This window comes from Narcine bancroftii, chromosome 5, assembly GCF_036971445.1.
Source record: "Narcine bancroftii isolate sNarBan1 chromosome 5, sNarBan1.hap1, whole genome shotgun sequence".
In the NCBI taxonomy this organism is placed as follows: Eukaryota; Metazoa; Chordata; class Chondrichthyes; order Torpediniformes; family Narcinidae; genus Narcine; species Narcine bancroftii.
In genome coordinates this window covers 249,867,955-249,894,757 of record NC_091473.1, presented here as the reverse complement: position 1 = coordinate 249,894,757, position 26,803 = coordinate 249,867,955, and the positions used below count along the sequence as shown (strand labels likewise).

General features: G+C 41.7%; 1 protein-coding gene across 3 annotated transcripts; it reads right to left on the bottom strand.

Moving 5' to 3' along the window:
- Positions 1 to 7,003: 7,003 nt before the first annotated feature.
- Positions 7,004 to 25,974, bottom strand: LOC138765169 (vesicle transport protein GOT1A-like). 3 transcript variants are annotated; one of them, XM_069942043.1, is made up of 6 exons: positions 25,839 to 25,974; positions 23,930 to 24,096; positions 23,063 to 23,154; positions 18,314 to 18,492; positions 15,219 to 15,300; positions 9,595 to 9,985 (listed from the first exon to the last, which is right to left on the bottom strand). In XM_069942043.1, the coding sequence occupies exons 3-6, from the start codon at positions 23,135 to 23,137 to the stop codon at positions 9,704 to 9,706; spliced, it is 618 nt and encodes a 205-aa protein (XP_069798144.1). In that variant the 5' UTR covers positions 23,138 to 23,154; positions 23,930 to 24,096; positions 25,839 to 25,974; the 3' UTR covers positions 9,595 to 9,703. The 3 variants fall into 3 exon arrangements, with proteins under 3 accessions (XP_069798145.1, XP_069798144.1, XP_069798143.1); XM_069942044.1 differs by lacking the exons at positions 9,595 to 9,985; positions 23,930 to 24,096 and adding an exon at positions 7,004 to 9,542; XM_069942042.1 differs by lacking the exon at positions 23,930 to 24,096 and having other exon boundaries at positions 9,603 to 9,985.
- Between the last annotated feature and the right edge of the window lie 829 nt (positions 25,975 to 26,803).

Genomic DNA, 26,803 nt, shown 5'->3' with positions numbered 1-26,803 from the left:
CGCCTTCCCAGGGCCCAGTTCCAGTGCAGGGACAGTGTAGGTTAGCTGAAGTTTCTCTAGCCTAGGTATACTATTATTGCCAGTTACAAAAGCATAGCCTAAAACACATCAGTTGCATTACAGATGTACTCTTTGATCTGCTGCATGGAAATGCCTTACAGAGAAGAAATGGAATCTGTGCCAGTACAGGGATCGGTTTGATTTTGAGGATCGCGGTGATAAGGATGTGACAAGCTGCAAGATGCCACTCAGGGTTACACTGCTGAGAAATGATCAAGTAAAAGCTGGCACCAGCTAGCTGGCTGCCTCACCAATACTCAAATGGGGGGAGGGTCAGGATTATCAGGACAGGGCGGAGGTAATTATGTTCTTGATTATAACTGGAGGGTTGCTTTTGATTTATAACATCTAATTTCAAGCTTGTTTCTGTGTTAGAACACATAGCCTGGCTCACTTTCCAATCTTGAATAGTCATGGAAGTCCTTGCCTATGTAATGGGATCTGCCATTCCAAGCTGTCTGGTGCTTTGGGCTCCAATTTTAAACCATTGAAAGGCCATAACTTTGCGATTGTAACTCAGAAATGGAATCAACATTGATCCTATCAAGATATTCTGCATCCTCACTTCTATATAGTATATGGAAAACACATCTTCCCCAGAACTAATGTACCTGCAGACAACAGACCAGAGATTCTCATGTCCTCATCTCAGTGCCATCCAAGGGAATCCCAAATTGTCCATCGAGGAAAAGTATCACCAGGAACAGGTGGAGAGTCGTCATTCTTACATTCGAGGCAGAGATCAGGTGAACCGCAATGGAATGATAGGAAAGAGTTCCTGCTGATCATTGTTCAAGTTCAGATTGATTGTCGCCTACTGAGACATGGCAAAAAGGTTGGTTTTGCATGCTATCCAGTGAGTCAACTTACACACAATACCAGAGTACAGATTTGCAGAGAGAGATCAGCTAGAATGGAGCAAGGACAATATTTTGCTTCATTGGTATTGTTGCTTTTGTTCAGAGGTCCATTCTTTGGCTGACCATATTTATAGGATTTTCTCAACAATACTCATAATTCCTATAGTCATCATAAAGTTGTTTCCCATGATAAGGGAGTCTAGAACAATAGGGCACAACTTCACGACTGAAGGGCGCCTACTTAAAACAGAGATGCGGAGGAATTTCTTTAGAGAGTGGTGAACCTCTGGAATTTACTGCCACAGCAAAGTTCAAGTCATTGGGTATATTTAAGGTAGAGATTGATAGGTATCTGAATAGCCAGGGTATCAAAGGTTGTGGGGAAAAGGCAGGGGAGTGGGGTTGAGTGGAAGAAAGGATCAACTTATTTCGGAATAGTGACACAGACATGATGGGCCGAATGGCCTACTTCTGCTCGTCTACCTTATGGCCTTATGCAGGAGGTGAAAGATGTTATCAATCAAGGTCCTTAGAACAGTACAGGCCCTTCGGCCCTCAATGTTGTGCCCACCCATATATTCCTTAAAAAAGGACTAGACCCTCCCTACCCTCTAACCCTCTACTTTTCTTTCATCCATGTGTCTGCCCAATAGTCTCTTAAATGTCTTAGCCTCCACCACCATCCCTGCAAAGCATTCCAGGCACCCACAACTCTGTGTAAAAATACCACCCTCAGTCTCCCCTGAACTTCCCTCCCTTCACTTACAGAATGATGAGTTTTAGCCCTGGAAGATTGGCTATCATTTTGCAAGGTGACAGACCAACTTTGAAATCCTGACAGGAATAGACTAGAGAATTGATTATTAATTGGAGAACACATAATTAGATTTGCTATGGTTGCTTGACCTGACAGTTAGGCTTTCTGAGAAGAACATAATATTTTAATCTTGCAAGTACAATACGTTAAGTTCACTTGTTAGAATGCCTGGTTTCAGCTGTTCAGCACCCCCACTCTTGTGTCTTGCAGCCTTTACTTGGATCTTCAAGATCTGCAGAGGACACCTTGCTCTTTGTGAGGGAACTGGGCAGTCACCTATCAAGCAAAATAAAAGTTTCCTCTTCCTCTGGCAATTGGTGAAGAGCATCCAAGCACAACTTGGCCAGAAATCTTTATGCACAAGATTGAGAATTTAAGACAGAATGACTCATTGAAAGGAAAAAAACAAACCAAGATGTTAGAGGAACTCAGATGGTCCATAGGAGATAAAGATGCACTCTTTGAAGAAGGGCTCAGGCCCGAAATATCAGCAACATATCTTTATCTCCTGAGGTCCCTGTGAGACCGGCCGAGTTCCTCCAGCATCCTGATGTGTTTTTACTACAATCACAACATCTGCAGACTTTCATGTTTCACTAACTCATTGAAGGAAGCATTAAGAAATGGCAAAAATGAAATAAAGGTCATTATATAGTTGAAGGAAACATGGCAAGGGATGAAAGCTGTATGAAGGGTATGCATTCAGAAATGACTTCCTCTGCTTGCCTGCCAAGATTCAAATGCTTGATTTCTTCTAGAGCAGGAGGTAGCACTGGGTCTACGTGGAGCTCCGAGTGTCCTAATTCCGGAGAGCAGTCAGTCGCTGGTGTGCGTTTCAAACCAGGTAGCAACTCTTTGCCTTCAGGCCTGCAGAGATGACTGCACGGAGCATCCCAGGTAGCTTGTTAAAACCTTTCAGCTCCATGGATGTTGATTCTGGGCAGTCCAATTTATCAGAAATTAATATATAATATTAATATCCCAAATATAACATCTCAGGTTTGTCATGATAATGAATATGCATGAGATGTATGCAGATAGAGGTTGAGGTATTAACCTGACCGGAAGTGAGAGGGCATGCACGCATTGTATGCAGGCGCAAAATGGTGGAATAATGGAAGCAGAAAAATAAAGACACGCTGATGTTCAACAGGTAGATCATGTGTTGAAGGTGTTATCAATTTCACATTTCGGGCCACAAATGTGACAAGGTTAGGCAAAGCAAAGCCCCCATCTATTTTTGATTTTAGTAAATGAGATTTATTCAACCTTGGACACTTGTTGTTCCAAACATACGAAAAGATAATAGATTCAACCAAGCCAAAAAATTTATTTGGTATAAAATTCAGAATTGCCCGGAATAAATATAAAAATTTGAGCAGAACATTCATTTTGATGACATTAATTCTACCATTTAGATAAGGGCTCTTTCTCCTGTCTAAACAGAGGACTGAAATTTTCTAAAAAAAGATCTTTAAATATCTTAGAAACTTTAACCCCTAACTTGGTGAAAGATCCCCTCACTACTTTAAATGGAATATTATCATAGATAGGAACAGAACCATTAAAGGAAAAAGTTCACTTTTGTGCAAATTAATTTTGTAACGTGAAAAGATACTAAAGTTTTATCATAAATGTAACATAGCAGGTATGCAGCGTATTAGCTGAGAGAGATATAATAATAAATCATCGGCATGAAGTGAAACTTTATTATTTCTGTCCCCCCTTTGAATGCCTGAAATATTTACTGAATCCCGAAATACAATAGCCAATGGTTCTACTACCAGGTCAAATAATAATTATGTCTAATTTTTTTTTAAATATTTAAAATCTAAACTAAAATAATTAAGAAGCCAACAGATCACAAGCGTGGGATCTTTCTGACCTATTGTTTGATTCCACACTGCCACATTTCTCCTTTGCTGGACAAATTTTTTTACAAGAGCAGATTCATTTCCTTATTTCAATGCAGGACCCACTCTCTATCACCCAGACTCTTTCCCCACACATATGAAGGTACCAGGCTGGTAAAGAATGTCCATCTCTATTCCGGGCAATGCTCCTGCCACCTTTCACAGGGTAGGCACCAAGAAGCCATAGATTTGGCTCGGCTCGTCATAACAGCTAGTGAACAAAAGCACTCAGACTTCGATCTGTTAGAGCAGTGAGAGGAAGATGAGATGAGATTAGAGTTTATTGTCATATACAGAAGTACAATGGTCAGATGCACCCAAATTCTTACTTGCAGCCAAATACATAAGTCACACCACCTGTAATGGTATAAATCAATTTACCACAATATCCCATAAGACAGGAAAGACATGATATATATAAAAAGATAGATAATGTTTCCTCTTATCCGAAATAATCTATTAACCGAACATTTTTGCGGCATCAACATGATGTCACAAGTGAAAAAAAATCACCTGACTTGCCCATGTGGGGTCCTGATGCTCTGTTCATGCCATTTTGATAACAACGGAGCTCTCGTGTACTGTACAAAGATATACTTGAAAACAAAGCCAAGGAGGAGAATTTCTAGTGTTTGGTGCTGATAACTGATAACTGTTCAAAGAAAACTGTTCTTAAATTTAAAGGTGCTGGACTTCAGATGCCTGTCTTCTTTCTTTGGCTTGGCTTCGCGGACGAAGATTTATGGAGGGGGCAAAAAAGTCCACGTCAGCTGCAGGCTCGTTTGTGGCTGACCAGTCCGATGCGGTACAGGCAGACACGATTGCAGCGGTTGCAAGGGAAAATTGGTTGGTTGGGGTTGGGTGTTGGGTTTTTCCTCCTTTGCCTTTTGTCAGTGAGGTGGGCTCTGCGGTCTTCTTCAAAGGAGGCTGCTGCCCGCCAAACTGTGAGGCGCCAAGATGCACGGTTTGAGGCGTTATCAGCCCACTGGCGGTGGTCAATGTGGCAGGCACCAAGAGATTTCTTTAGGCAGTCCTTGTACCTTTTCTTTGGTGCACCTCTGTCACGGTGGCCAGTGGAGAGCTCGCCATATAATATGATCTTGGGAAGGCGATGGTCCTCCATTCTGGAGACGTGACCCATCCAGCGCAGCACGAAAACCAACAAGGTCGGGTCAGATACAGCAATGAGCTCTCTGAACCCTTCTCCATTAACAATGGCGTGAAGCAAGGCTGTGTTCTCGCACCAACCCTCTTTTCAATCTTCTTCAGCATGATGCTGAACCAAGCCATGAAAGACCCCAACAATGAAGACGCTGTTTACATCCGGTACCGCACGGATGGCAGTCTCTTCAATCTGAGGTCAGATGCCTGTACTTTCTGCTTAATGGTAGCAGCAAGAAGAGGCTGTGATCCAGGACATGGAGATCCCTGATGCTGTTGGCTGCCTGCTTGAGCTAGCATCTCACGTAGATGTCTTTGATGGACGGGAGTAAGATGACATGTCCCCACAACCTACAAGGACTTACTTACGACAGGATCGTCTCCATCTCTGACCACTCGGATATTTAAGCCATTCAGGCATTTTGTTTTGCTTATGCATTGTACCTGATGTATTTTCTACCCCGTTGGTGACTCCAGCATTCCCCACCCTTCCTTTTAAATGATGAAAGACATTTGACATTTAAGGGAGATGATTGCTAAATGATGCATGGGCATTGACGGTGCTTGACTACTTGTAAAGGTCAGTCTACAGCAACTGGATCTGCGTTGCAGGATGATGAGGGATAGGATATAACTGAAGCATCACTTGACTGCTTCACAAAGGATCAATTAAGCAGTGTTGCATGGAGCACCTGGGCTGTGATGTGAATTACTCCATCAATGCCTTTCGCATCAGAGTAAGCCAACAAATGTGGTTTTCATTGTACAGGAGCTCATGGCAGCAACGTGAGGTGATTCAATGGCTTTTGATCTTAACACAAAGATGACAAACACGGAAAGGTCTGAATGGAGGAGATGGTGAGTAAGGACTGATGCCAGTATTGATTTTGAATGGAATTTAGAGGGATAATTATCAGTTTGACTTAAAATGAAAAGAAAGATTGTAATACTGAGATGAGAGAAAGAGGGAGAGAGATAGATGAGAGAAGAGGGGGAGATGAGAGAGATAGATGAGATAGGATAGAATGAGAGAGAAATGAGAGGGAAAGAGATGGAGAGATAGAGAGAGTGTAAGACAGAGAGAGAAAGAATCATTAATTGGCCCACAATTATTAACAATTTGGAAGCGAGAACCAAGTGTATCTCAATTGGCAGATGACACTAAATTTGGTGGAAAATCAAACTGGGCAGCATATGCAAAAGCATACAGAGAAATATGGATAGGTTGTGTGTGGGCAAGGCTTTGGCAGATGGAGTACAGTGGTGATAAGTCAATGTGCCCACATCTCATTTCCTACACCAGATCGGCATCATTCCCTGATCTTTGATTCCTACCTCTTCTTTAAGTAGCCCCAGTGATCTAACCACAACTACTCAAGGAGGTAGAGAATTCCAGATATTCATCACCCTCTCGCACAGAACTTCAAATGATTCAGAGAATTCAACACTGCAGGTATTTCTTTGCATCTATACCAGTGTTTCATTATTCTCTGCCACAATTACCTATTCAAATTCCTTGTAGAGATGCCCCAACAAAATGCAGAGATCTTTAATATGTAATCTCCCTACTGAGAGTGTAGACAAGAAATAATTTACGGGTGCAGTAGGTCCACATCAACATGGTGAAAGAAAAAACCATCTATAAAGAAGAATGATCTGAAACACCTACCTGAGGTTTTTGTTGCTCCTTTGCAAAATCCCTGTGGGAGCTTCAGTTCTCCTGACGGGGCTGCAAAGTTGTGCACTGAAGTTACTTTACCTGATAAAGCCAAGAGATCCTACTCACTGATTTCCTCTCTCAGTTTCACGCATCCAGAGTTTCTGGTTTTGAAATTCATTTCAATTCCCTGCTTGCATCTCTTATACAATCCACTGTGCACATCACCAGCATTAGAAGTCCTCCCCATTGTTTCATTAAAGCGAGCATCCTTGAGTCAGAACTGCCGGTCCTCCAGCTTTCAGGTGGGAGGATCTTGAAATTCTGACTCACCCACCACCAATCAACCCAAATCCTACCTTCTCACTTCATCTCTGTACCTGTAGAATTCATCCACTCTGCAATGTCTGACATCTTTCCTTAAAGAAATTATCCTGATAATAAGCCATTCCTGATACCTCTGAGATGTAGATGGTAATCTATCAACATTCAATCTTAAGACAGACAGCCTGTGAATAATACTCAACACATGGCCTTATTTTCTCTCAGGTTAATTTTATTCTTTTTCCTGTTGTTTCAAAACTGGTCCTTACCTCAAGAAAAATATGATACAGTTCTGTGCAAATGGAACAAAGGTTTACCATACTGATTTTCCAAAATTAGGAGATAAATTGAAAGGGTGGAATTCACGAGAGTGACCCAGCATTCTCCAAAGTTTAGCCAACTGAGAGGTCACCTCATAAAGGCAAATGAAGTTCATGTAGGGGAGATGTCAGGGAAATATTTCCCCAGATGGAACATGTAGAACAAGCCAAAGTTGGAGATGCACTTGTGACAGAGATGAAAATATTCTTCACTCTGTCTGAGTTTCTCTGCCACAGTGGATTGTGAATGCTCAGTCATTGAATATGTTCAGGACAGGGTGGATGGGTTTCTGGATGATTCCTGTATTTAAGGATCAGGGATAAACAAGTAAAGATTGTGATGAGGAGAATTTCTTCTGCTGAATCTGTGGAATTCTCTTCAATAGGAAGCAGCCAAAGCTGTTTAAGAAGTCTGCCAAAGTATGTTTAAGAATGCGATGGATATTTTCCGAGTGGATAGAGGTATCTAGGGGTATGGGGAGATAGCTGGAATAGGGTACACTGTCCTTGACTTCCTCCACTGCCAGGTGAGGCCAAACTTGAGAAACAGGACCTCATGTTGCATGTGGGTTTATAGTCTAATGGTGTGAACATTGAATCCACCCCTGTCCCCAGTTTAATTTCCCTCCCCCAACATGGTTCCATCTATCTGTTACCCACATACTGACTGAGTCTCCCATCCCATCCGTCTACTAGTTCCATCTGCCCATTATTCCTCCCTTATTTGGTTCCACTTTTCCCTGTTCTTACATCGAATTCCAGCATCAGTAGCCTTGTATCTCCACGTATCACCCTCCAGCCTCTGTCTCCAGCTTCCCCTTCCCAAACTGGCTCCACCTGCACCATTTTTCTCTCACCTTATCTGTCTCTACCTAACTCCAACCAGCCGTAACCTCCCAACTCCATCCCTGTCCCTTCCACACCTGGCTCTATCTGTCCATCACCTCCCTCCACATTCGGTTTCACCTTTTGCCAGCATTCCACCCCTTACTGTTGGCCATCTCTCAGACCCCATGCAGTCTCTTGACACAAAACATTGACTCTCCCTCTGCCTCCACAGAATGCCACCTGACCCAATGAGTTCTCCCAGCCGTTTGTTTTCTTGCTCTGGATTTCACCATCTCCCATCTCCCATATCTCTTCTAAATCTGGACAATCAGCCTTGATCATATTGAATAGGGCTGAATGGCCTATTTTTTGCCCCTATTTTTCTCTATATGTAAAGAAAATGTATTTGTAGAAGGAATCTTCCTTGGGACCTAACTCTGGTCATTTTGTTTTGAAAAGTGATGAAGAGATACTGGAGAAATATTAAAAATGATTTGGTCAAATGTTAATGGAATGAAGAGAGTACCAGAAAAACATAGAAAATGCTGGAGGAACTCAGCCAGTCTCGCACCATCCTTAGGAGGTAAAGATATATTACCGATGTTTCGGGCCTGAGCTCTTCGTTAAGGTTGAAGAAGGGTTCAGGCCTGAAATGTTAGTTGTTTATCTTTATCTCATATGGACACTGTGAGATCTGCTGAGTTCCACCAGCATTTTCTTTGTGTCTAAATTTAAATTTTCACCCCTGGTAGCCCCCATTGAAAACCCATGCAGACACAGGAAGAACGTACAAACTCCTGACAGACAGCACAGGATTCAAACCCCAGTCCTGATTGCGGGTGCTTTAAAGACGTTGTGCTAACTGCTACGACAACCATCCTACCCTACAATCTACAATTTACTACAATCACAGCGTCTGCAGAATTTCGTGTTTCACTTGAAGAGAGTCCAGGTGTCCAGTGCAGGAGTATAGGTGTACAACTGTTATATTAAAGGGAGTGAGCTGAGAATGACCGATTTGTGACAACGATTATCAAACAGAACTTGACAATGAAGAGAAGGCAAAATCTAGAGAAGTAGATGCTGTGTAAGAGAGGTTGATTTTTATAACCATCTTAAAAGGGGTGATTTATGGAGGGAATTTCAAAGATTAGAACTCAGTACTCAGTACTGAGGGCTCAGTTAATGGTGAGGTGATGAAAATATCATGAGAGGATGCAACTGGAGGTGCTCAGAAATCTTGGAGGCTTCAAAAGCAGCAGGAATTACAGTGGTAGGGAGAGTTGCAAGTCCAGAGAGAGGACTGAACTGAAGGACAAGAAGTTTTAAATTCTGGCTTCCAGTGAGGAATGAATTTTGTGCAATAGGAAATAAGAGTGAAGTCACTGATTAGACTATTGAAGCTCACAACTTTTCCTGAAACGTCGATGGATCGACAGGATCAATGTCCACTTCCTAGACAATAGGGGCCTAGGTGCATATTGGGTGGCAAAGCTATTTTTTATAACTCATGGAAGTTTTTCTTTAATTGCTGATTTGACATCATGCTTCCTTGGTTTGTCGTCACACCTTAGAGTTTCTGTCCCTAAATCTCTGAGACACCTGGAAACGGAAAACAGTGAGATGTGAGAAGAACGTCACCTTAATTAGATTCTTCTGTTTAAGCAATTGCCTCTTTCCTTCAGATTCAGATATATTGTTAGAGTACATGCATGACATCGCACTGAGATTCCTTTTCCTGGAGGGGGAGGCAGGATGACCATTTATTGGTAGTGCAACAAAAAACCGAACACAATGTGCACACTTAAACAAATAAAGAAATGTAAACCAACTGACGGTGCAATACAGAGAAAAATCATCAATAAAGTGCAAAAGTAAGAGTCCTTCAAGAAGTCCATAATTGGATTTATTTTTGAGGAATCTGATGGTGGAGGGGTAGCAGCTGTTTCTGAGTCTGCTGGTGAGAGTCCTGTGGCACCTAGACCTCTTTCCTGATGGTAGTAGCAAGAATTGGCTCCGATTTTGAGGTGGCTATTGTGTTTGCTCTTTATTTTGGAGATATAAAGAAGAAAGAGTTATGTATGCCCATTCTGCACTGGTAGATCACTTCACATTGTCAATTCAAGGCTTAATTAAGAATTTTTTTGATTTAGGTTCTCCCTGTGAATTGAAAAACATCCTTGTACTTGGATGGAGAGACAATGATCAGAAGAAGGAAGGATTGGATACAACACTGAGGTTCATTTTGGATTACTGATTCTCTCACTCTTAAAAGGCCTCCTGACGAACACAAAGACTACCAGTCAAGCTTCTTGTAAGGAACAAGAGATTGGTATGCTGAGAATCACTCTTTGATTTAGAGTTATGCCAAGAACCCATCCACTGCTGCATGTTAATTATACCTCAATCCTTCTGAAAAAGAAAGGGGGATTTCTGGTCATTAGCTATCCATTAACCAACTTAATTAAATCCATCCTTCTATCATTTATCACTTTGCTTCTGGTTGGACCATGATGTGTGTGCATTGGCTGCTTCATTTACTCAGCAGAGTGAAGATTCCAAACGCAGTTGGCCAAAGGGTTGGTCCAGCGCTTATGATTTTACAACTCTAAGATTATTAGACACCATTTCCTGAAGCAAGATTGTTGGATCACCCACAAAGTTACCTGGAACTCTGGTGAGGATGTTGAGAGCTATTGGAAGATTCAGGGGCAAAACTAATTTGCTTTGTATCATCATGAGTTCTAATGGAGAGTTTCCTTTCTTTAAACCATACACAGCTCACTAAAATCATGAGAACTGAAGCAGTGTACCATTCCCTCAGTCGTAAAACACGCAAGTCTGCGGACACCGTGGTCTAAGTAAAAACACAATGGAAAAACTCAGCAGTTCAAACAGTGTACTTTATAGAGCAAAGATAAAGATACATCACCAATGTTTCGGGCTTGTGTTTTTACCATTGCCTCAGTGTTGTCTCAGTTCAGACCCCATGATGGAGAATGTGATGCAATGGACCATTTCAACATTTAAAAGGCATTTGGATTGGAAACATTGAGAGGGATCTGGGACAGGCACAGGCATGTGGGTCCACCTGAGGATGGCACCTTGGTCAGCAGGGAAGGTTTGCACCAAAAGAACTATTTTCAGTCATGACTCCATGATGATCAACATTAGTGGATGTATTTCTTTTATTTCTTACTTGCCTTGGTGGAGCTGCAAACCATGGATCTGGAGGATGTGAGGGGTATAGATAGAGTAAATGCACGTAGGACAGGTACATGGATGGGACAGGTATGGAGGGTTATGGACTGGGTGCAGAGAGTCTCGGCAGAATAATAGGCCAGGACTATAAGGGCTGAAGGCCCTGTTTCTGTGCTGTAATGTTCTATGGCTCTTTGCGACATGGAAGGTTGATAGAGCAGAACCTGTAGATGTAATGTACAGGTATGATGTGTGCATTGCAATTCAGTAACATAGACAGAGTGTCAGACAAATGAAGTTCAATGTGGGCAGTTAGACTCTTCAGTAAGGGAAATGAAAAGGTGGAGAGTGACTGTAGATGAGGGAAGTTCAGAATGATCTGGATATTGTCATGCAACAACTCCCAAAGGATCCAGCAATTTCTTAAGATAATAAATGGATGTTGGCATTTATTGTGAAGGGATTGGAGGTTTTGTTGAAGTTGTTCAGGGTGCTGATGGAGTTTCACCCGGAAAACCATGATGCAGTTTTGGTCCCAGATTTTTTTTTAAAAAAGCAGATACAGTGGTATTGGAGGCAGTCTAAATGAGATTCACCTTGCTTATTCCTGGGATGAGAGGGTTGTTCTATCTAGAGAGACCAGACAGTTTCTCAAGCGTTTAGGAGAGTGAGGGTTCATATGTGTAAGATGCTACAGTGTCTAGACAAGGTAGATGTTGAGATTTTTTTTAACCCAGTGATAGAGTTGTGAACGAGGGAACATTACAACAAAATAAGGGCCAATCACTTAAATGTGAAGTGCCAAGAAACTTCTTCACTCAGGGATAGAGAATCTCTGAAATTCTCTGTGCCCAATGGTGGTGGACATCAGATATTCAGATGAATTTAAGGTAGATGAATCTTTGAAAGATTTAGGATCTGAGTGTTATGGGGAAACTGGCACAGAAGAGGCCAACATAGGTCAGCCGTGATCCAACTGATTGGAGGGACAGGTTTGAGCAACCCAGAGCCGACTCCTGCTCCTATTTTCTTGAGTCCTTGAGAGTCAGGCCATGAGAGCAAGTCCTTCGGCCAGTACCGGCCCAGAGTCAATGTCTTAAATGGCCTCTGTCTGTACTATCAACATCCATGATTTTCACATCTGTGGTGGTAATGGTGAGGCAGGGAGGGTGAGTTGTAGAGCTGGGAGGTATGATGGGAGTGAGAAGCAGCTACTCATCTACTTTGAGAGACGTGAGTGACATTTGAATTAAAATGTTTAAATTTAGACATACAGCACGGTAACAGGCCATTCTGGCTCATGAGCCTGTGCCGCCCAATTAACGTCTAGCTCCCAGTAAGTTTTTGAAGGGTGGGGATGAAACCAGATGAAACCCATGCAGACACAGGAAGAACATTCAAACATTTATACCCCGGATGCTGGCCTGTAAGAGTGTTGTGATAACCATGCGGCTCTCTCCACTCTGGGAGATAAAGAGGCTGTGTGCCAACTAATGCTGCTACCTTTTTCTTTCAGTTCCTGAAGTCAGGAATCAGGATTTATTGTTCATATTTTATTTAACAGCTGATGCCGTAGTTTACAATAATTGCTTGTCTCCTTTTTCAATATCCTGAAACATTTTGTGGGAGTAATTTAAAAATGAATATTAATACCAATGCACCTTTGGACTAAAGGTTAATGTTTCTGGAGAGAAAACTAAAGAATGTTACCCAGTGAACAAGAACATGTTTATTTACTGCAAACAGATTTTAACTCTAAAAGTTGGAGAACTGTCAATCCTTATTTACTTTTGCATCATTTTGGCCAGTTCCCTGAATTGTAATGCACTTTAATGAGTCTTTGAACAATTAACATAAATATATAGAAATGGTGGAAGAACTCAGCCAGTCACAGATTTTCCATAGGAGGTAAAGATTTATTACCGACGTTTCAGGTTCGAAGTGTTGGTAATATATCTTTGCCTCCTAAGGATGCTGTGAGACTGGGTGAGTTCCTCCAGCATTTCTGTGACTTTACTATAATCACAGCATCTGTAGTCTTTTGTGTGTCACTCCCAACTTAAATCGATGCCTCCTCGTTACTGACCTAAAGGAAATAGATGTTTATCCTGTCTACACCTGTTATAATCTTATATATTGTAATTAAAGCTCCTCTGTATCTTTCTTGTCCATTGATAAGCCCAGACCCGACAGTCTCTCTTCATAACTATAACTCAACAACTTTGGTAGCATGTTCATAAATTTCCCTAGCTTGCTTTACACTCTCGAGTATTGTCAAATCCTTCCAGTCACAGGGGTGACCAGACTGTACTGACTACAACAGCTGTGGTCCAATTCATGTTTTATCGTGATTTAGTATGACTTGCATTCAGTGTAACTATGATTTGGCTACATGGGAAGCAGTTACTTCAGCAGAGATGAGCCAAAGAACACATCAATTCACAGAGAGAAACATACTGGACATTCAGAAAGTCTTGTAGACAGGAAAGCATAGTTTTGGGCAACAGCTGAGATTTAATGAGAGAAATGACAGCAATGCCACAATGTCCTTTAGTCTGTGGGGGCTAAAAGAGATTTCTGGATCTTCATGTCTGCTTAAATTAATGGAAAAATCCCAGTTGGTGTTCATTCTCCAGATACCATCACAAATTATACGATTGGCAATTGTCTGCAATGCAATCAAGAGAAATGATCCGTTTTGTCCTGAAAAACGGTCTATAATCTCCTAACATCAGAAAAGATTTTCAAACCCAAAAAGATCAGGTTTCCTAAGGAAAAAAAAGTGTATTCATTAAACGCATTTGGTGTAATTGGGCTTTCAAATAGAATGGTGTAAACGTTAAAAAGTTATAAAACCTGAATTCAAAATTATTTGATATTTATTTGCCATTTTTGAAAAACTTCCATTGACTTTTCAGCCATCTTTAATGATTTTACCTCCTCTGGGACATCAGCTGGTGTTGAAAAATAGGATGTGATTGAGAGATTGTTGGCATGAGAATTTCACAAAAAATGCATTCGGCACAATTGATTGGAAATTCTGCACCACAAGAGATTCACTATCAAGACTTGTAAAGTTTTCATAAAGATGAAGAAGTGGAAATGTTAGGTTAGTGAGTTTGCAGATGATACAAAGGTTGGAAGAGTTGTCGATAGTGTTGAAGGTTATCATATGTCACAAAAGGATAGAGACAGTAGGCAGATTTGAGCAGAAAAGTGACAAATGAAATTCAATCTGGATAAGTGTGTCATGGATTTTGGAAGGTCAAACCTGAAGGCTGAGCACAAGGTAATAGTTGAATACTTAGCAGCATGGAAGAACAGAAGGACCTTGGGATCCATATCCATACATCTCTCAAGGTTGCCATGCAGGTTGATAGAATAGCTAAGAAGGACTGTGGGATGCTGGGCTTCATTAATTGGGGGAATGAATTCTAGAGTCAAGAGGTCATGTCACAACTCTACAAATCCCTGGTGAGACACCACTTAGAATATTGTGTTCAGCTGTGGTCATCTCAAAAAGAAAGAAATGAGGAAAGACAGTAGGTGATTGGGACACTGCCATCTGCAGGTTCCCCTCCAAGTTTCCCCTCCAAGAAATATCTCGCTGTTCCTTCATTGGCCTTGGGTCTAAATACTGCAACTTTCTGTCCAAAAGGATTACTGTGTTCCTCATCAAGGCCAAGTGGGAATGACTACATATGCTGTCCTTGAGCTCAACACCATCTGCTGGAGGAATGGAAAGCTGAGATCCTTTATTGAGACTGCTGTGGGGAATCTTGATAAAAGGTTTTGGCTCCTACCCCCCCCCCCCCCCCCCCCACCACCCTCACCCACCCACTGATGCTGCTTGACCTGCTGAGTTACTCCAGCAGATTATGCTTCGCCTCAGATTCCAGCATCTGCAGTCCGGTGAGTGTGTGTCTCCACATCCTAACCTTGGTGGCGACATCCTGCTCCAACAAAAAAGAAACCAGGGCAACATCTCACCCGAAGCCATTTCCAAAATTTATGAAAACAGCCAGGTAGGTTTTTAAGAAATAAATGGGGGAGGGGAAAATCTGAGAAACATCTCACCGTGTTGAATCCAAGAGATGTAAAGATGAATCGTGGAACTGGAATAGTGGCAATGAACTCTGTCATGAGTGGCAGGGTGCTCCTGGAAAAACAGTGAAACACTGAGTTAATTTTGTGACGTTTTTGATTTGTTCCTGAATTTGAAAAGAACGGTTCCCTCTCTTTCTTAGCTGATGGCCATCACTTGCAGGGTCCATTTTATTGCAATACACAAAGGAGCTGGAGAAACTCAGCAGGTCATTCAGCATTGAATTTCATGATTTGTTCATGACAATAAATTTTGATTCTGATCCATGGGAAGCAAAATGTCACCAATGTTTAAGGCCTGAGCCCTTCATCAGGTAGATGGATCCATTTTATTTCCCATCCTCTACTGGCCTGAATAATTTCAGAGCTTGGAGTCACATACAAACTATTCCAAGTTCCCTTTCTTCAAGTTCCTGTTTATTACCATCTGTCTCTACATATATAACCAGATGAAACTGCATTTCACCAGACCAAGAGCCCTCACATACACACACAATATACAGCATTTAATAATCACACAAACATTCAGATATATGATAGATAGATAGATAGAATTTAAAATAAATATATAAATATGTTTTGGGGTGATTTACAGGATACCGTTGTTGAATACTATTCATCAATCTCACAGCCTGCAGGAAGAAACTATTTATTGACAGTGATTTAGTAAACAGATGGGTTTTTAGACCACACATGAGCACTGCAAAAGATTGCAATACCATGTTCTCATTTCATTCTAACCTGATTAAAATCTTCCATAGTGTAGTGTGAATAAAAGCTCTCAAATCTGGAGGGAGGTCAAACTTTTTTATTAGCTTTTAACTATGGGTAGAATTTCACAGTAGTCTTCGGAAGGGTTCTGGGTTTAGGTGGGAAACCAGGGTTACCTGTGAGCAGATGGGGGTGGAGCCAGCCACCAGCACAACACACTACCAGTGAATCCAGTTCACTGCACGTAGCTGAGTTTTGAACTGAGGTACTGGGGAATTGTTAGTCCAGGGTTCCACAAGGGCAGGTCCACTGCTCTCTCGCACATGTCCAGTTGTGCACAGGCTTGTGATTCTCATTTTTCTGGGAATATTCTGACCACAATTAAAGTAACCAGAGATCAGAAGGTCATAGAAGAAGGAAAGGGGGATCTTACATTTATGTCGCTCCTTTCTTCAGCCTTTTATACAAATTGCAAACTGCTTTATATGCATCACTGTGGTGGTTAGGACAGAGAGGCAGCCAATACTTGCCAGAAAGAGCACATTGAAGAGTTCCTTTATCATGACACTGTTCTTGATGTGAACATCCTTGCTTTCATCCCATCCACCTCACTGCTCCTTCAGCCCAACTCGCCATACCCAGGAGTGTTGAAATTTTACCAAATCACACTCGCATATCCAAAATAAGACCCCATATTTTAAGAAGAAAAGCTTGCTGAAGGTGGATGGTCCTTAAGCAGTGAGATGTAGAACCTAGAAGAGAACAGCATAGCCTTGGACCACCAGGTCTGTGCCAACCATGCCACGAATCTAAAATAATCTCATCTGCTTGCACAGAGCCCATCTCCCCCTATTCCCTGAGCAAACAGTGAGCAGCTGGAGGGATTCTGCAGGTCAGGCAGAATCCATGGGTAGAAATGATCAGTCAACAATTCGAGTTGGTCCTTGTGCTCCTCCGTACCCTCCCTGTTTGTCTTAAAAATAGAGGGCAAAAATTATAAAGGAATAAATGTGCACAAATTGGAGAAAGATTGAAAAATATAAAAGGATGGATAAACATTGAAATATATTAAATTCTAAAAATGTCTCATGAGATGCACCTATTTGAATGAAACATCAATGATTCATGTGATTGATTTTTAGATGATAGAGGTTTATTGGGAAATTTATTAACTTCTACCTGATATGTCCCAATGACTTAATGTGGGTCAAAAATCAAATTAATGCCAAATCGAAGCAACTTCACGAAAAATCCATATGCCTCACGAGTTGTAAATTTAGGTCAATCACATCCACAAATATCTGAGTAAAAAATTAGTCTGGATTTAGTTGGAATATGCCGGTGGAGCACTTGTGTGTATATATATATATATATATATATATATCCATCTCCTTAAATTTAAATTTAGACATACAGCAGGTAACAGGCCCTTTCTGCCCGTGAGCCTGTGCCGCCCAGTTACACCTAATTGACCTACACCCCGGCACATTTTTAAAAGGAGGGAGGAAACTGGAGTCCCTGAGGAAAACTGGTGAAGACATAGGGAGAACATGCAGGCAGTGCAAGATTTGAACCCCGGACCCGATCACCAGCGCTGTAACAGAGTTGCGCTAGCCATGTTGCTCCTACGCTAAATGTGCCAAAGGGATTTCAAAAAGTCACAGAAATAAAGAGAAAGTAAAGGTTTTCAAATACACATGACCTGGGTTGAAAGAAAAATAAATGAAGAAAGAGAAAAATAAAGAACAGAAATACAGCGTTAAAGATTAGATTCATCCTGGAACCTCCAGCCATTTGGAATTCCAGGGCTCCTTCTTCCTCGTGTGTCCTGGTCAGGTATAAACATGAATATGAAAGTTTATTGCCATATACATCCTGCACTGAAATTCTTACTTACTAAATATAAAGGCAGATAAATAAATAAATATTCACAATTGCAGTTGTGATGTTTCAAAAGTACTAATAGATGTTTTGGTGATTGCAGACCAAAGTTAGAGTTAGGGTAGTATAGGAAGATTTAGGAGCCTGATGGCTGTTGGAAAGTATAAGCTAGGGGTGCCCAACCTCAGGCCTCTGTACCTTCTGCCTGAACGTAGCAGTGAGAAGAGGTTGTGACCAGGGATAAGAGTCCTTTACGATGTTGGCTGCCTCCTTGAGGCAGCGTCTCACATTGATATCTTCAGTGGGTGGTAGGTTGGTGCCTGTGATGGACTGTCAAGGTTGCAACTTCCTGCAGCTTTATGGTCTGGAAGGAGCAGGGTAAGGGGAGAGAGATCATTCAACTTACTGTGACAGTGAATTCTGGGACATTAATAGGTTTGGACAACTCAAGCACATCCAGTAGAAGTGAGACTTACTTGAAGAGCAGGTAAAATCCATAGCTTTCACAAAGCATGCCCACTCCAGGCCACCGGAGCAGTACCAGCAAGATCCCACCCAGGAAGAAACTCGAACCTTTCAGCTTTTGCCTCTGGTAGAAGAATCGGAAGGTGTTCTGTAACCCAGCGATGAAGGGAATGCCAAAGATGAAGAGGATCTGACAAGAAAGGAAAGGAAACCAACCATCAGCGGTGAAAGATCTGAGGAAGGATGGATAGACTTTAAAGAGGATATGGAGGGAATTAACAGAAATATAGTCATGGAATTGTAGGACAAAAGGAAGGAAGTCTCTTTGTAAAGGTTAAAACCTTGTGTTTTTTAACTCTTAGTTAATTTTGTGCCTATCTCTTTAAGAGGACTATTGTTTGTAGTATTACCATATGTAATATGTCATAATATCCACCCAGACTAATGTCTTACTCATTATTTTTCAGGATGTTGAGATGTGTGAGCACAAGAGATTTTCCTTTGAATTGTGTTTCTCTTTAAACATTTTTTATGCCTCTCTTTAAAGTTTGTCTATTTCTTTCAGCTAATATCTCTAAGCTTTTGTATAATCTTGCAGTAAATATTTTGTTGTTTATCATTATGAAATGTTTATCTGTTTTATCAAGGAATTAAAGCAACATAAAGCAGCAGTCAAAGAGATGGATTTATTGGATTAAAGAGATCGAAATTCGGAATATCGTAACATGATTTTGGAAGATGATACTTTGAAATTAGGATATATTAGAATAAGGAAAATGTTGTTTATACTCTATGGAAGAGAAGACTCTCAGATACCTCAATGCATGAACACCCCATGTTATCTACAGAGTGAAGTTCATCTGGTACTGCACCATCACTTTCTCTAAGAAAAGCCCAACACCTTTTAGTGAGTTAATTACTCCTGGCCTCTATCATCAGGACAACTTTGGATGTCACCCAATACGTATTACTGCAAATCATTGACCTCATGTGACCCCACCAAAGGTGTAACGTTTGTGTTCTCCAGAGAGAAAAATAATATGTTCTGATAGAATGAAGCTTCCTCTAAATGGACCATCATTCATTACCAGAACAGACCTAGCACATGTGAAGCTTCCTCTACAATACATGAAATATTCTTCCACAAACTGCCACAACAAATCTTGCCTCCAGACTGAACAATTCCTCTGCCAAATGCATTGTGTGCCATTCTCGTTGCCCATCTGCAGGAAGGAAATTGGAAAAGTGCAGAGGAGATTCACTAGGATGTTGATGGGACAGTGGGGCCTGAGTTCTTGAGAATGGTTGGATAGGCTGGATACAAGAGTGTAGGAGGCTGAAGGATGATTTTATTGACGTTTACAAATTCATGAGGGGTCCCAGGGAAGATTATTCAAGAATGAGAAAGCATAGGCTTAAGGTGAGAAGGGATCTGAGAGGATTTTTTCCCCTCAGAGAGTGGACTGTGTCTGGAATGAGCTGCCAGATGACACTGTACAAGTGAGCACAATGACTGATGTCCGCCTTATGGTAGGCAGAAGGCAACTTGGTGTAATATTACATGTTCTGTACTATTACATGACAATAAAGGAATCTTGAATCTTATCAGTGTTCAAAAGGCATTTGGACAGATAAAAGTAGATTGGAGGCTTATGGACCAAGTGCAGGCAAAAGGCATTCACTGAGAACACCATATTGGTCAGCATGGACTAGTTGGGCTGAAGAGCCTGTTCTAAGCTGTTTTACTATAACTGGGAAAGTGAGAAAACATTTGAGGGGTGAAGGGTGTGTGTATGTGTGTGTGTGTGAGAGAGAGAGAGAGAGAGAGAGAGAGAGAGAGAGAGAGAGAGGAGAGAGAGAGAGAGAACAAGAGAATGAATGATTTTGAAGGAACATCTCAATGCTCAGACAGGTAGGAGAAGTGTAAGTGAATGTGAAACCAGAGGAAAATGCTGAGCAAGGCCACCAGATTTGGCAGTGACTGTGTAGACAACAAAACTAGGTTAGTGTTTACTATGGAGTACAGTTCCAATAATGATGGTTAAAAAAAGAGAGAATTTTTTTCTAATGGCTAAAGGGGACAGATCTAAGGAAGCCAGCAAAAGAGTTAGAAGCAGTGGGAGGGAACTGGGCTCAATGACAGATTAGGGTTTGTGAGGTGGTGACAGATTGGCTTGTAGATAGGTCTCACAAATTTACAACATTCTGTCCTCCACCAGAGCACTAGATCAGCAGGGTCACTTCACACCAGGACAGTGGGACAAATCCACAGAGCACAAACCTGCTCTCCCCTCTCAGGAAGCCCACTCCTCCCCTGGGCACTATAGTGACTTCACCATTGCTTATCAACATGAACAGATTAAGCCGAGACCTCATGGGCGAGCTTTGGCTCAGTCTTTAGGTTTCAAGATCCACTCTCAAGATGTGCGCACAACATTCTCATGGTCAGAAATACGATCTTTAAGCTGCTTTGTAACCAAGGCCCAGTCTACCCACTCAAGTGGATGCCAGGAGCTCCAGAGCACCATTTTGAAGAGTTGGGCAGTTCCTTGGACATCTCCTCCTTCATCCACTTTAATGGGTCAATTCAGTAAGAGATGCACACCATCGAGTGCCATTTTATAGTGGTACAACAATTGGAGGGACCAAGTCTTTCTAGGTCAGAGTTTGATGTTGAGGTGGTGGAACCACACATGCAGACAAATTTGTCTTGAAATAAACTTGCACCACGCACCAAGAATCCATAGAAAATGATGAGGTTAAGTTGTTTAAAGTAGCAACTAGTGGTGACGGTGTTATGCTTCTAACATGCTTCCTTTTAGACATACAACATGGTAACGGGCTGTTCCATCACATGCTCACCAAATACATCAATTATCCTACAAACTTTGTACATTTTTCCAAGGTGGGAGGAAACTGGAGCACCCAGAGGAAACCCACACAGATACAGAGAGAATGTACAAACTCCTTACAGACACTTCTGGATCAAGCCCGAGTCACTGGCGCTGTAGTAACGTTGCACTAACTATGCCTCCCTAACTGTTGCCTGGCTGTTGATTTTCCTGCACAAGAGAATCACAGAGTTTTGCAACATATACATAGGCCCTTCACCACAACTTGTCCATGCTGACCAAGTTGTCTACCCATTTAACAGAGACTGTACTATGTAATTGTCTGCAATGTGCTTAGTGATTATTGAAAGACATTTTTTGTGAATATTTTATTTAAATTGTTTTTAGACTATACATGTAGTCAAATAGAAAATTTAAAAATATGAATACTTAAGTAAACAAATTTTTGCTGCATGATGGATGTGACCCAAACCCTCCAACTCCATCCACCCACCAAAAGACTCTGAAAAAATTGTAGAAGAAAAAAGAAAGATAGAGTGGAAAAATAAGGAAGGTTTCTGCCCACGGATTTCAATTAATTATTTAACTAGTCTTCTTCTTTGGAGAAGGTTAATGTGGACTCGAGGACTAGAAGAAACTCAACTAAAGATTTACACCCGAGATCTCCATATTTCCAGAAATGTGTCATACTTATTTGTTAGGTTGTAAGTAATTTTCTCAAGGACAACCCAGCGATGCATTTCTGCATTCCAGTGAGCAATATCTAGATGGGAGTTAGACTTCCAAGTAACTACAATACACTTTCTGGTCACTGCCAATGCATTTTAACAAATTCAACTTGATATTTAGATATTTTGGTCTTATCCCCAATATATTTCCCAGTAAAAACAATTCTGGGTTTTGTGGAAATTGAATTCCAATGATCTGTTACTGAAAGGCATTTTGAAGGGACTATGTAAATTCAGATCTAGCTGTGTCCTAAACAACGTGAGGTGATCCTCCAAACTTACATGCAGTATCCTCACTGAAAGATCTGTGACTTCCTTTCTCTCTTCTCCAGTGTTTGAACAGGTAGCACCATATAGGAGCACCACAGTACACCAAGGCAGTCAGAAGCCAAGCACTAAGGGAAGCCAGGCTTCATAAAATTCTGGTTAGACTGCAGTTGGAATATTGTGTTTGGTTCTGGTCACCTCATTACAGGAAGGATGTGGAAGCTATGGAGAGGGTGCAGAGGAGATTTACCAGGATATTGCCTGGATTGTGTTATAAGGCAAGGTTAATAGAGCTACAGCTTTTCTCTTTGAAGCGAAGAATGGTGAAAGGTGATTTAATAGATATCTACAAGATTATGAGAGGCTTAGATAGGGTGGAGAGCCAACACTTTTTTTTCTGGGGCAAATCTAACAAATACTAGAGGACATCTGAACAAGATGAGGGAAGGAATGTTTAGGGGAGTTAACAGGGGTGTTTATTTTTACACTGAGTAGGGGGTGCCTGGAATGTATTGTCAGGGATGGTGGTGGAGGTTGATACAATAGGGACATTTAAAAAACTCTTAGGCAGACACATGGGTGCCATAAAAAACACTGTTTAATTAATAATTTGATCCATGATTTTTTTTCCCCTGAAGTGATGACTTTGCATTTACTAACATGAAACCTGGAGTGGGACTCTTAAACCTCAGGAACTGCCACAGAAGAGAAAGTGTTGAGGCTAAGACAGGATCAGCCATGATCTTGCTCAATATTGGAGCAACCTCAGGGAGACAATTGGACAATTCCTGCTCCTTGTTCTAATGTTCTTATATCCTTAACGTTGTCACTGCCCTTGAGATTATTCTCGGCATTCTTTTGTGAACCACCAATTCCTTGCTTCCTGCCCATGTAATGCATGTGCAATACTCACATTTCCGAATCCCAGGAGCACTCTGTCAAAATACAAGATGATGCCAAATAGAAGGAAAAACACACCGAATCCCATCAATCCAACTCCAATCCCTGCAACAAAATCACATCTGTTTGAAAGACAATTCTTGTGTTTTCAAAGCTGCTCAATGGGTGAGCTATTTTCAAACTTAAAAAAAAATCAGCTCTCTGGTGCACATGTCACCTTGAGTCACACAGCATGGAAACAAGCCCTTCAGCTTAACTGGCCCACACTAGTCCCACCTGCCTGGATTTGACCCATATCCCTCTAAACCCATTCTCTCCATGTAACCTTCCAAATCTTCCTTAAATGTTTCGCTGGTAACTGTCTCAACCACCTTGGCACCTCTGGCACCTTGTTCCTACCGCCCTCTGTGTAAAAAAGTCATATTGAGATCAACAGGTCTGAACCTAAACAACAGGACCTGGTTCAATCTTCATTGAAAAGACTATTGTAAGTGGAACAATAGTACAGGACTCAGACAATTGGGAGGCAAATCATCCCAAATACTAAACTATGGCAACATCCTAATAGATAGGTTTATAGGGAGTACAGCCTCCTTTGTGTAAAAGAGCCTGGTTTTTGCTCCATTCACCTTGAATCTATATTAAGGACTCAATAACAGTGTTCTGAAATGAGACCAGAGTGAAACACAAATGTCTGCAAATGCTGTGATTACAGTTTAAAATGCATCAAAATGCTGGAGAAACTCAGTCAGTCTTGCAGCATGCATAGGAGATAAAGATAACATTTCAGGCCTGAGCCCTTCTTCAATGAATAAGCAAAGAATATTCCTTTTTTTTTCTGGAACGAGACCAGACAGTCTCAGGGAAAATTCTCTCTTACCACTTTATCGCACGTTGAATCCACTTGAGGATCCAAATAGAATTAGAGAAAGCTCCAGCTTGCTCTGCCATTCATTAAGTTTGTTGCAGATTTTGAGCCATCCATTTTTCTGCTTCGTCCCATAGCCTCCAATTCCTCCAGTGCATTAAAAATCAATTGAACTTAGCCTGGAATATACACAGTAACTGAGTGTCCAGTGTCCTGCAGGGCAGACTTCTCCGCAATCCGTAACCACGTGAAAGAAGAAATCACTTTTTATTTCATTCAGCCTTAATGGTCAAATCAAAGTTGGCTGCTCACAGTCTCTTCTCACTGCTCATTTCAGGCAGAAGGATCACAGGTCCAGCTTCAAGAAGAGTTTATAACCAACAGCGATCAGGTTTTTGAAGAACCTTTTCTCTCTTAACCCTGAACCTTAAACTATTCTGGGACCAGCAGTAGATTCATCTGCATGGCAGAAACATTACTTTCTTTTCCTGACTAACTGTGAATGTGAATATTTATTTGTCAATTTTTTGACATTTATTATTTATTTTTCTGCCCTGGCATTTCTGGTTATTTAAATTTTTACTATTTTAGATGGTTAAATATGTGTCTGTGTGGCTGCAAGTAAGAACTTTGGAGCATCTGCACATGGTACTTACGTGTATGACAATAAACTCACATTGACATTGAAAGGGGCGGCGCTGCTGTAATGGCAGCGCGGACCTGCGGAGAGCATGAGGCGGAGACATAGTGCTCCCACGGGGTCTAACTGCCCAGTCCGACTGTCATCAGCTCGCTCCCTACAAGCGTTAAACAGCCTGTTAATGGAGCCAAATGGTGGTTTTATTTAAACATTCTGCGACCGGGGGTTCTGCACCCAAGATGGCAGCGCCTATGATCAGCAGCAGGAGTTGCAGACGCCAGGAAAGCAGAAGACTGGTGCAGGGGACTGGAAAATGGGGAGACCACTCCCCATTTGAGAAGGAGCAGATGATCCATGGGATGGTGACCACGGCAGCGGACCTGTTCTATGGCTGAAGAACACACAGCCAGCAAGGAACCCGTGCAGGCTGCGGGCTGCTGGCGACTGCGGTCGAGGGATTCTCACTGGGCAGTGGACTGCTGCAGACTGGCTTGAGACTGGTTGAAGGGGTACCAGGGATTGGAACCGGATGTGAGAGGATGGTGGTATCGGAACCGGGATGTGAGAGGGTGTTGAAGGTTTTCTGATCATGTCGGAGGTTTGGACGGAGCTTGGGCTGCTGATGGTTTGGGCCGGAGTCTGTGTGGCTGTGGGGGCTACAGCAGCGCTGGAGGGAATCCACTCGGTGACCCTCTTTAGTTCCTCTTTCTCTTACAGTAAGAGGTGCTTCAGGCAATTCTGTCGATGGCGAATCTGTCTGCCTTATGGCAAATGAAAGCAAGTTCCGTGTAATATTGCACTGTTTTTAATTACTTGACAATAAAGGAACCTTGAATCTTGAAATCTTTTGTCATCACTCTTAAATTCTACAGGCAGTCAATATTTTGTAATATTTTGAAAGTCAAATAGCCTCCTGTAAAGACACTTTCATAATTGATTGAAGCATTAACTGGGCCCTGTCCGTGTAAAAGGAAGGTCGCTTGGTGTAAATCTCCTCTCAGAGATGGTCAGAAAGGAGGAAGAAAGATAGATTTAAAATCCAGTTGGGCATAAATCACGACAAATGGTCAGCCAAACATTAAGCAGGTGGGAGTTATGTGCAGAAGCCCACAGAAGTTAGAACAACCTTTCCCACATTAGTGAATTCCTCTTTAATTATTCATCAGGTGACTGAGGGCTGATCCAACTCAGCATGCAGATCGATTGCTCGGGAAACGTTTATTGAACCCTGATCATTCACATCACACCTCACGCATAACTCCTCACCATACCATTACTTACTCTGTGTGTCAGTTAAGGAAATCATTCTCTGTATGTGTATTTTCTTCAAAAAATTAATTTTGAATCAGGATTCTGACGGCCTCCCAGTGATTTGGCACGGAAGCTGACCCTTGTCCCAGCGGCTAGTCAGATTTATTGTGCGAATACCTTCTGAGTAATCACTGCCCAAGGGAGTGTGGTAAAAGTCCACTTTGTTATCCCAACGTAGAAATAATAAACCTTTGCAATCAGAAATCTTTATCTTCATTGTAAATTTCAGTCATCAATCCAGAACATACATCATATTTTACTATTTCCTTTAAACTATGTATGCATCATGTAACATTCAAAAACATCTCTTTGCCTCAATCACATCACCTGGTGGTGATTCCCATACGAAGGATAAGGTGGATAAACGGGAATGTTCTACATTTACTGAAATAAATTTGCAGTGAAAATCTATCAACATCCTTTTTTGGTAATAAGGATCACAGTGGATCACAAACATCCTTCAACGTGAAAGAAACCTGGCCTTTTAATAATACCAGGCTCCCCAAACTCGAGAAAGGGAGTTTTTTTGGGGGGTGAGGGGGAACCTGCAGGTGCTGCGAAGCTGAATTAAAATGCTGGAAATGCTCAGCGGGGCAGGCAGCATCTGCGGAGAGGCCAACAGAGGTAATGGTAATGGTCCAGACTGATGGGTGAATGGGATGCAGAAGTAAAGTGGGAACTGGAACCTCAGAGTCACTGTTTAGGTTCTCTCTCCAATGAAGAGGAGATCACATTGTGAGGTCTGAATGGAGTACAGTCAATGGGAAGAAGGGCAAGTGAATCTTTGCTTCACTAGGAACAGGCGTTTGGGTCCTTAGATGGAGGGAAGGGAAGTGGACGGCTGCTGAATCTCCTGTAGTTGCAAAGAGGAGTGATTGTTGGTGGAAATAAAAGAGTGGATTATGGTGCCACAGAGGTGAATGCTCTGCTAAAAG